General features: G+C 45.2%; 1 protein-coding gene across 1 annotated transcript; it reads left to right on the plus strand.

Moving 5' to 3' along the window:
• Positions 1–6,217: 6,217 nt before the first annotated feature.
• On the plus strand, positions 6,218–9,712 carry Slc25a5 (solute carrier family 25 member 5). Its single transcript, XM_052738134.1, has 4 exons — positions 6,218–6,446; positions 7,435–7,921; positions 8,603–8,743; positions 9,290–9,712. Exons 1-4 carry the CDS (start codon positions 6,336–6,338, stop codon positions 9,445–9,447), a joined length of 897 nt encoding a protein of 298 aa, XP_052594094.1. The 5' UTR covers positions 6,218–6,335; the 3' UTR covers positions 9,448–9,712.
• Positions 9,713–11,409: the final 1,697 nt, after the last annotated feature.

Below are 11,409 nucleotides of genomic sequence, written 5' to 3' on the forward strand. Positions count from 1 at the left end.
TTAATAATGCTACCCTGGAAAACTAGGGAGATTCCTCAAAAGACAGGTGTATTGTATAATTCAGAAAGCTCACTAGAAGGTATGTATCCAAAAGAAATGCAATCTGGCATGTGGAAGAGACATCTTCTTTGTTGTTGTTGTTGTTTTTTGTTTTGTTTTTCTTTTTTTTTTTGCTCTTTTTTTTTTTAAGATTTATTTATTTATTATGTATACAGGAGAGGGTGCCAGATCTCATTACAGATGGTAGTGAGCCACCATGTGGGTGCTGGGAATTGAACTCAGGTCCTCTGGAAGAGCAGTCAGTGCTCTTAACCTCTGAGCCATCTCTCCAGCCCCTTGTTTTTCTTTTTTTAAGATTTTATTTATTTGTTTATTGTGTATACAGTGTTCTGCCTGCATACATGCCTGCACACCAGAAGAGGTCACCAGATCTCATCTCTATAGATGGTTGTGAGCCACCATGTGGTTGCTGAGACTTGAACTCAGGAACTCTGGAAGACCAGCCGGTGCTCTTAACCTCTGAGCCATCTCTCCAGCCCTTGTTTTGTTTTTCGAGACAGGTTTCTCTGTGTAGCTTTGGGCCTTTCCTGGAACTCACTTTGTAGCCCAGGCTGGCCTTGAACTCACAGAGATTCGCCTGGCTCTGCCTCCCAGAGTGCTGGGATTAAAGGCGTGCGCCACCACCAGCTGGCCAAGACTTCTTCTTTCCCACAGTCATTTCTGCACTAATCACAAGAACCTCAAAGTAGACACAGCCTGAATGTCCATCACCTGACAAGTAGACAGAAAATATGAACCATACCCACAATGGAATGCTACTCAGCTATCCAAATAATGAAATCCTGTCATTTGCAATGACAAAAAAAATTTTTTAAAAGGCTAGGAATGTAGCTCCATAATAGAATGTTTGTCTAGTATCTACAGGGCCCTGAATTCCAGCCCCAGCACTACAGAAAAACAAAAACAAAAACTGGAGCTACGAAGATTGCTCAGTGGTTAGGGGCACTTGTAGCTGTTAGAGAGGACCTAGGCTCAGCTCCCAGCACCCATTTCAGGGAGGTCACACCACCTATAACTCTAGTTCCAGGAAATCTGACATCCTCTTCTGAACTCTGTGGGCATCTGCACACCAGTACACATGTGGTACACATAAACACAAGTACACAGATATATGTAGCATGAATTCTAATTGATCTTAAAAATAAAAACTTGGGCCGGGCGGTGGTGGCGCACGCCTTTAATCCCAGCACTCGGGAGGCAGAGGCAGGCGGATCTCTGTGAGTTCGAGGCCAGCCTGGTCTCCAAAGCGAGTTCCAGGAAAGGCGCAAAGCTACACAGAGAAACCCTGTCTCGAAAAACCAAAAAAAAAAAAAAATAAAAATAAAAAAATAAAAATAAAAACTTGGTCTGGAGAGATGGCTCAGAGGTTAAGAGCATTGACTGCTCTTCCAGAGGTTCTGAGTTCAATTCACAGCAACCACATGGTGGCTCACTACCATCTGTAACGATATCTGATGCCCTCTTCTGGCATGCAGTCATACATGCTGTATACATAATAAATAAATACATCTTTAAAAAAAAAAAAACCCACAGTCAGATAGTAGGGTGAAAACAGAGAAGCAGAACAGCCAGCCAGCCACTAGAAAGAGTTCTTTTTTTTTTTTTTTTTTGGTTTTTTGAGACAGGGTTTCTCTATGTCGATTTGGAGCCTGTCCTGGAACTCGCTCTGTAGCCCAGGCTAGCCTCGAACTCACAGAGATCCGCCTGCCTCTACCTCCCGAGTGCTGGGATTAAAGACTTCTTTTTAAAAATATTTTATAATTAAATTAAATTAAATTAAATTTTACATAAGGACCTCTACCGAATCCTCAGACCAAAAGAGGGGCCTCCTGTCTCCTCCCACTTTACATTCCTCTCTCCACCCAGCCATATCACTTCCTGTTTCCTCCTTCCTAGTGCTGGGATTAAAGGTGCATGCCTCCCAAGTACTGGGCTCAAAGGCATGAGATCCCTAGTGTTGGGATTAAAGGTGTGTGCCACCACTGCCTGACCTCTAGAAGCTAGTTCTGCACTCTGATCTCCAGGCAAGCTTCATTTGTTAAGAGTACAAGCAAAATATCACCACAGATACACACATAATAACAAATAAATCTTTTTAAAAATTATTCAGCTGAGTGTAGTGGGAAACATCTTTAATAGCTGCACCCAAGAGGCAGAGGCAGGTGAATCTTTGTGAGTTCAGGCCAGCCTGGTGTACATTGTGACTACCAGGCCAGTAGAGTTACATGGTAAGACCCTGTTTCAAAAAGAAAGAAAAGAAGGAAGGAAGAGAGGGAAGGAGAGAGAGAAGGCAGAAAGAAAGAAAGAGAGAGAGAGAGAGAGAGAAGAAAAGGAAAGATAAGAAAAGAAAAGAAAAAACATAAACACAACCCACAGTCTTCAAATAAAATTCTCTATAGTGCCTAGTGTGCATGAGGTCCAGGGTTTGATCCCCAGCAATGCAATAATTTTTTTTTGTTTTTGTTTTTGTTTTTGTTTTTTTTTCGAGACAGGGTTTCTCTGTGTAGCTTTGCGCCTTTCCTGGAACTCGCTTTGGAGACCAGGCTGGCCTCGAACTCACAGAGATCCGCCTGCCTCTGCCTCCCGAGTGCTGGGATTAAAGGCGTGCGCCACCACCGCCCGGCTCTGCAATAATTTTTTAACTCCAAAATTCAACAACTAAACTTTGCTTTTAACTGTTGTTTCAGCAGAGGGGTGACTGTGGCTTTCACAGAATATGCCTTACTATTATTTGACATGCGCAAGATGGTCATTTCTAAATCTGAATCACTAGTCAGCTAGTAAAGAAACATTGTAGCATCTATCTTACACATGTATTCACGGTTTCCCTTAGGATCAACAAAGCTAGATTCGAAATTGCCGCTTTGGAAGAGGTCAATATATCTTTATGTGTTGATGATAGATAGTAGCCATAGTTAAAAGACCGTAAAGACTCCACCAGAAAATTCTTACATCTGATAAACACTTGCAACAAAGTTTCAGGACACAAAATCAGTAAACAAAAATTAGCAGCTTTTGGCCCACCGAAAGCCATAGCATGAGGACTGGAGTTTAGTGGGTGTGACAACCCACCTGTACCTTGCAGGAGGCAGAGACAGGGGAATCCCTAGAGCAGTGTTTCTCAACCTTCCTAACGCTGCGACCCTTTAATACAGTTCCTCCTGTTGTGGTGACCCCAACTATGAAATTATTTTGTTGCTATTTCATTACTGTAAGTTTGCTATTGTTATGAATCATAATGTAAAGATCTGATATGCAGGATATCTGATATGTGACCCCAAAGGAGTCATGGTCCACAGGTTGAGAGAACCATTGCCCTAGACCAAGCTGGTCAGCTAGACCAGCCATGTCAGGGAACTCTGGGTTCAAGTGAGAGACTCTGTCTCAATATATAAGCAACTGAGGAAGACACATGACATCAACCTCAGGCCGCCACATGCATGTGCACATACATGCACCTTCACACACACATGGGTACATACACACCACACACACAAGGGAGAGAGAGAAAAGAAAGAAAGCTTTTCTATATAGTAATAGCAAACTTCCTAAGAACTCAGGGGGCCTGGGATCCCACTGGCAATAGCCTAAAAATACAAGACTAGGGAGCTAGCTCAATGGGTAAAATGCTTTCCAAACAAGCATAAGAACAGAGTCAGGTTCGCCACGACCCATATAAATGTAGCACTCAGGAAACAGAGACAGGATACTCCTAGGTAGATGAGCCAAATAAGTGAGCTCATGGCTTATGTGAGACCCTGCCTCAATATAAAAGGTGGAAATCAGATGGGCAGTGGTGGCGTACGCCTTTAATCCCAGCACTCTGGGAGACAGAGCCAGGTGGATCTCTGTGAGTTCAAGGCCAGCCTGGGCTACAGAGCGAGATCCAGGAAAGGCTCAAAGCTACACAGAGAAACCCTGTCTTGAAAAACCAAAATAAAATAAAAAAAGGTTAAAAACAACCAAGGAAAAGACCCAGTATCGACGTCTGGTCTCCAATGCATACGTGAGTGCATGCAAAAATAAATAAATAAATAAATAAATAAATAAATAAATAAATAAATAAATAAATAAATAAATAAAATACCTAGGAAGAAATATAACCAAGGAGGGGAAAACTATAATCAAAATTTTAAAATGCTGAAGGCATATTTTAAAAGACTTTAAGAGACAGAAAGCTCTCCCATGCTTTCTGTCACCAGGATTAACACTGTAAAGAGAGCTATATCACAAAACGAATCTAAAGATTCAAAGCAAACCCTAGAAAGATTCAAGTGGCATTTCCTCCAAGAATCCTAAACTGTATATGAGTGCCCAGAAGATTTCCAAGTGCCCAAAGCAATCCTGAGCCGAAAAATAAATGCTGGAGGGATCACAATACCAGATTTTAAGCTCTACTACAGAGCCACAGTACCCAAACCACCATGGTACCGGCACAAAAACAGGCACATATACCAAAGGAATTTTCAAATAAAAATCTAGGGGCTGAGGTTGTAGCTCAGCAGTAGAGCACACACGTCTCACATGCATACGGTAGATATACTGGTTCAAATAAGTTAGATCCCTGAAACTTTTAAGAAAAAGCCACAACGCTCCTTCAAATACCTACAGTTTGTGCCCATCATTTTGCATTGCTGGGCTTCTTGGAGCTAACAATTAACAAACCACACTCATAGAAGAGACTAAAACCCCTGGAGAAAGCTGTACTAGACAGATGTAGATGGGGTGGGAGAAGGCAAGAAAATTATGCTGGGGGCTGACCAAGCCATGAGGAGCAAGCCAGTAAGCAGCTCCCCTCCAGGGCCTTTGCATCAGCTCCTGCCTCCTGGTTTCTGCCCTGTTTGAGTTCCTGTCCTGACTTCCTTGGATGATGGACTCCAAGCTGTAAGATGAAATAAACCCTTCCTCCTCAAGTTGCTTTTGGTCACGGTGTTTTATCACAGAAATAGAAACCCTAACTAAAAGGCTCACTATGTCTTAAGTGTAGACAGGCCTGCTGGCATTTTGCCTTTGGCAATTCTGAAGGCTGGGCACCTACGGATCAGATGCAGTGAAGTTTTCATCTGTCACCTTTATTTCTATAAATACCGATTATTTAGAAGCAGATTTGTGATCACATTATCTGCTGCTGTTCTGAACCTGAGGGAGTGCTCCTGATCTTAAGGTCGTTTGTGGCAAATTCAGTTCAGGGATTAAGGGGCTCAGAGAACACAGGTCCTTTGGCACTACAGATGGAGTTCAGCAATCTATTCAATCCAAAAGCACTTTACCTGGAGTCCAGAGTCAAATGCCAACTGCATTCTTAACCTTTTTAAGCCTTTTACTCTTCTGGATACTCTCTACTTGGCTTCCGGTTAAAATCATTTCCTCCCCTTGAGTCCAGTCCTTTGGACTCTCCTAGGCCAATTCCCTGAAAGATCTTTGTTACACTGTTTGCAAACCAGTCTAGGGCAAGCTGACAGGCTCGCACCCTGCTGATACCTCAGTTCTCTCTGGCTTCGTGGACAAGCTTCAGGGTAGTGCCAGGTCTAGGGTGAAGTTCACAGAGCTCGACACAGAACAACTCAGCAACCAAGATAAATGAATCTCAGTGCAGCGTTTTAAAAACTCAAAAACAATGCAAAAATCCTTGGATTATGAATGTTCAGAACTTTACAAAGACAGGATCCCATCCTGTACTAGCGTGACCTTGATTCGTGTACCCCACTGTAATTCCAGTCCTGGGTCTCCAAACAATTTTCTTTACAAAAATGGGTGAGTTGCCTGCAGTCTGTGTCTGAATGGAATCTTTTTAATATTCCATTAGATATTTATTTCGATTCCTGAGGTTTGGGGAGGTTTTGTCTGTCTGGAGCGTCTTCACCCTAGGCCTGGCCTTAGGCCCGGGTTTTTGTTTTTGTTTTTTCCTTTGGGCCCACTTATCTTCGCCCTTCCTCACCATTCCCAGACCCTTCTCAGGATCCAGCGTCCCAGTTGTAAGTACTACCTGCGGCTGCCCCTTACTCCGGCCTGATCAGGTGCCAAGGGCAGGAGAGGCTGGGAGGGCGACCTCCCTAGACTCCTCCCGCAGGTCCCCAGCCACTCAGCAGCTCAGCCATTCTGCGCGCCTGTGCTGGGCGCCTGCCTTGGCCCGCCCCTTACGCCGGCAGCTCAGCGCCCGGCTGCCACTATATAAATCGGCCATTTGCTTTGCTCCGCCCCAGAGCCCGGGAGTCAAAGCCGGTTGTCAACCCAGTCCTGTCCCGCAGTCCTCTGCCTTTTCTTTTTCTTTCAACATGACAGATGCCGCTGTATCCTTCGCCAAGGACTTCTTGGCAGGTGGAGTGGCCGCGGCCATCTCCAAGACGGCGGTAGCGCCCATCGAGCGGGTCAAGCTGCTGCTGCAGGTATGTCCTGGGATCGAGGGGCCCAGGCAGGAAGTCGGGGATCCACACAGAAAGGGGGGTACCCTAGCGGGAGAGTGGGGCTCAATCTTTAGACTTGGGGCAAGGTGAAGGCCGGGCCTGGCTACAGAGTCAGACCAAAAGGCAAGCTGGAGGAAAGCGCCTTTAAGGACCTGGAGTTGGAGTGTAGTGGTCGGGGCCAGAGGGAGCCGAGGCGCTTGGGGCCATCCCCGGCACAGAGAACTAGGCTAGGGCATCCGGAGAGACACTGTCTACCCAGGATTTAGGGGTAAGGGCAATAGGCCTGAAAGCAGGCCCTGGAAAACAACACCTGGCCTTACCGAGAACCTCAAGGTCACGGCAAGGAGATTACAGCTTTGGGCAGGCCACGCGGACCGGTTCCGCGGCCGCGCCGCCTGTGAACAACGCGGTCTAACCTCGCCGGCCGGCAGGCCGGAAGTGGACGCTGGGAAGAGCATGTGCCTGCTGCTACGTCCGCCCCCGCGCAGCCCCTCGCCGGCCTTCCTGCCGCGCGCTCGCCGCGCTGTGCCTCTAGAGGGCACTCGCGAGCGAAAGTTTAGTCACCCTTCCCCCTCCCAGGACAAAAGTGGGGGTGGGGCGAAAAGGAAGCGGCTCAGGAGACCTGAGAAGTTGACCATGGTCACCAAGGTGACCGTGTCCTATGCAGGTCCCACCCTAATGCCTCTGAATCTGACATGGAGGGAATGACCTTTCTTCCAGGTCTAAAGGTCATAGGTCCACTTGGGGGTGCCCCACTCACAGTGGTGGAGGCTTGCCACTTCTTCTGATGGTGCAGATCAATTCTTAACCCCTGTGATAGTGTCAGTACTTAGGCGAGTCCAGCTCGTGTGATTCTGAAAGCTAGATTTGGAGAAAGGGGAACGAACCTTAAAGATTATATGTCTATGTTCTTCCTTTTTCCCTTCCCTGTGGTTATAACTGTCCCTATTGCCTTCTTCCTGTCCATCAGGTGCAGCATGCCAGCAAGCAAATCACGGCAGATAAGCAATACAAGGGCATTATAGACTGCGTGGTTCGTATCCCCAAGGAACAGGGAGTCCTGTCCTTCTGGCGTGGTAACCTGGCCAATGTCATCAGATACTTCCCCACCCAGGCTCTCAACTTTGCCTTCAAAGATAAATACAAGCAGATCTTTTTGGGTGGTGTGGACAAGAGGACCCAGTTTTGGCGCTACTTTGCTGGGAACCTGGCATCAGGTGGTGCCGCTGGGGCCACATCCTTGTGCTTTGTGTACCCTCTTGATTTTGCCCGTACCCGTCTAGCAGCTGATGTGGGCAAAGCTGGAGCTGAAAGGGAATTCAAAGGCCTTGGTGACTGCCTGGTTAAGATCTACAAATCTGATGGGATTAGGGGCCTGTACCAAGGCTTTAATGTGTCAGTACAGGGCATTATCATCTACCGAGCTGCCTACTTTGGCATCTATGACACTGCAAAGGGTAAGTATGCTATATGCTTAGAAGGTGTGGGAGCTTTGGATATTTGTTTGCACTGCTGGGAACTCAACCTAAGGGTCTTGTGCATACTAATCCCAGTACTGAGCTGTCTGCCCAAGCCCTGGTTATTTTCTCTCTCTTTTTTTTTTCTCTTTTTTCTTTGAGACAGTCTCACTGTGTTTCCCTGGCTGGCCTGGAACTCACTATGTAGACCAGGCTGGCTTCCAACTCACAGCCATCCACCTGCCTCTGACTCCTGAGTACTAGGATTAAAGTCGTGGGCCACCACACCCAGCTCCTGATTTGTTTCTTAGATAAGGTCTTTAGTTAGCCCAGGCTGACCTTAGATTCAAGGTCCTCCTGCCTCAGGTTCCCAAGTGCCTTAGATTTCAGGCTTGTACAATTGTGTCACCACGCTAAGCTCTGAAGCTGTGTTTGTGGGGTTTTTGTTTGTTCTTGGGTGTTTTTTTTTTTTTTTTGAGACAGGATTTCTCTGTGTATCTTAGCTCTCCTGGAACTCACTCTGTAGACCAGGCTGGCCTCAAACTCACAGAGATCCTCCTGCCTCTACCTCCTAAGTGCTAGGATTAAAGGCATGAGCCACCACCAACTGGCCTGAAGCTATTAAGAGATGGTTTGAAAAATCATTGCACCTATCTAACTATATATATATATTATTTTCAGGAATGCTTCCAGATCCCAAGAATACTCACATCTTCATCAGCTGGATGATTGCACAGTCTGTCACTGCTGTTGCTGGCCTGACTTCCTATCCCTTTGACACGGTTCGCCGTCGTATGATGATGCAGTCGGGACGCAAAGGAAGTAAGTTCTGCTTGAGCCTAAAAGTCATGGGCATGGGGCAAGTTATGGCCACAAACTAGTGATGACTGAAACCGCAGGCTGGGGCTGGGGAAGCAGCTCAGTGGTAGAATGCTAGCCCACCATACTCAAGGTCCTGGGTTCAATCTCCAGTGTCATAAAACACTGTAGACAGTGAAGGGATGAAGGTGACCGCATCCATGTTGGCTGCACACCTGCCTTGTGAGCAAGCAGCCCTTTGGATGCCTATGACTTGGGGTGCCTAAATTGTATTTAGAGGTTATCCCTCTACTCCAATCAGAACATTAATACTTAAGCATTGCCTTTGCTAACGTGGAAATTACTGGGTTGAAAACTGACATTAAGTACTTGGAATAGCTCAATAGTAGAGAATGCACAAGGCCCAGGGTTCCATCCTCAGGATGACTCCCCCCAAAAAAACTGAAAATACCTTTTAAAGGTAGGGCTGTTTTCTTTAGTGTTATAAACATGGGGACGGACGTTCATTGGCCTATAGACATCAACTCCGTGTCTTTTTATTCTTTGCAGCTGATATCATGTATACAGGCACGATTGACTGCTGGAGGAAGATCGCTCGTGATGAAGGAAGCAAGGCTTTCTTCAAGGGTGCATGGTCCAACGTTCTCAGGGGAATGGGTGGTGCCTTTGTGCTTGTCTTGTATGATGAGATCAAGAAGTACACATAATTATTATGTCTTAGGTGTTCTCCTGAGAACAGGCATGTTGTATAATACACCGTATCTTGAACATTCTGGACAGATTCTCTGGGCTTGTCTGTTTTATCAATGGCAACTATTTACCAGTTGAAAAGTGGGAAGCAATAATATTCATCTGACCAGTTTTCTCTTAAAGCCATTTCCATAATGACAATAATGATGGGACTCAATTATATTTTTTATTTCAGTCACTCCTGATAATAAAAATTGAAGAAATAAAAAATATCTAAAGACAGTTTTGTTTGTTGTTTCTTTCCATATAAAAATCTTTGTGTGTGGGTAAGCACTACATTTGAATCGAGGCCAGCAATATCTCCTTAGGTGAAGAAAAAAATTTTTGAGACAGGGATTCTCTGTGTAGCCCTGGCTGTCCTAGAACTCACTTTGTAGACCAGGCTAGACTCAAACTCTGAGATTTGCCTGGCTCTGCCTCCTGAGTGCTGGGATTAAAGGTGTGCACTACCACTACCTGGCTGAGATGAGATGAACTTTTAAAACCAATTGTCAGCAATCAATTTTTCAAGGAATAACTTGCATATGTACCTGTCAATATTCCCAATTCACTAGCAAAATAAAATTTGGGACCAGTGTATCTAAACATTTTTGGTCTGTAGCCTGTCATAGCTGTATGAGCTTTCTCCCCAAAAGTATCATGTACCTGCTTTTCCCACTCCGGTGGTTATTAAACAAGAACCATAAGCCAAGTTGTTCATTTTCAAATGACTGTTAATATCACCTCATTTAAATGTTTCTTTGAGACACGAGGTAATTACAGTTCTCAGTTTTCATCCAGTTGCCTTCTTTCATCTTCACCTGGCTCAAGCCATTTTTATTTAATCTCATTCAAAGTAGAGGATTAGGGCTGGCACTGCTCTGTAGTGCTGAGATTGCAGTGCTCTTCAAGATTATGGAGAGCTGGATGACAGCCACAACCTCGGAACTCCCTTGACAAAGGAGAAACAGCACCTGCATCTTGCCTGACATGCTCACAGCCCTCAGGGGAGAATATTCCTGTTTCTATTGAATAAGCTCTTATTTGGGGTCCACAGGGGAGTGTGTGCAATTTCAGAAGCTCTTCATTAGGGCTCAGAAATACAGTGGATTTTGCCGGTACCATGAGATTTATATGAAGAATGAAGTGTCGAAACATGTATAGGAAGTAAGATGGGTGCACTTGCAGATAAAGCTCAGGAACACATGAACACCACTCACTGGTGTGTGTTAAGGCTGTTCACAAACAAGTAATGGGACCTATTAATAATGCCTGGGAGATGCTAAGGCTTTTGCTGTGCACCTACTGGCCAAGCACCCGAGTCACAGTGTAGCTTATTTAAGAGCTCTGTATTGATGACAAGGAGGCGACAGCATTCTCCATTCTCTCCTGTGTGAAGATGTCACTTGGTATTGCTTTGCCTGAATTCATTCTTCTCCAGTGGTTGGTCCCCGTTCCGGCACAGAAGATGAAAAGAGCATCATCTGAGATGTTTCTGGAGGGAAATATTTTAAAAGCAATGCTTTTCTGGTATCACAGAGACCAGAACTAAACTCTGAACTCTAGGTTCGACAAGTTACTTAATTTCTCTAAGCCTCTGTTTCTTAGGCTAAATTGTTTATGGGAACCAGATGCCCCAGAACATATGTAATAAGCACTCCCTAAATGGTACCTGTAATCATCAGGAGGTAGTTGAGCTTCCAGAGTTCTATGATCAGAAGTACCTGGATTTTCATACTGTATGACCTCAGACAAGTCAGTTAATCTCCAGGAGCCTCAGTTACCTCACTGGTAAAATGGCAAGACAGTGATGGATGAAGAACCCTGTTGAGTAGTGGGTTGATACATGGCATCTAATCAACACTCCGATGTGAGGTTTTATTTTGCCATTCAGCACCCATTCCTATTGAACAAAGTATGGCAGAACTTATGAATAAATT

Source organism: Peromyscus californicus, unplaced genomic scaffold, assembly GCF_007827085.1.
Source record: "Peromyscus californicus insignis strain IS unplaced genomic scaffold, ASM782708v3 Scaffold_10__1_contigs__length_136768540, whole genome shotgun sequence".
Taxonomy (NCBI): domain Eukaryota; kingdom Metazoa; phylum Chordata; class Mammalia; order Rodentia; family Cricetidae; genus Peromyscus; species Peromyscus californicus.

Excerpts from the sequence above, each read along its gene's own strand:
- Slc25a5 (XM_052738134.1), top strand. The coding sequence starts at position 6,336 with ATGACAGATGCCGCTGTATCCTTCGCCAAGGACTTCTTGGCAGGTGGA. Across the intron at positions 6,447-7,434 it reads GGGTCAAGCTGCTGCTGCAG|GTGCAGCATGCCAGCAAGCA; the intron begins GTATGTCCTGGG and ends CCTGTCCATCAG. Across the intron at positions 8,744-9,289 it reads GCAGTCGGGACGCAAAGGAA|CTGATATCATGTATACAGGC; the intron begins GTAAGTTCTGCT and ends TATTCTTTGCAG.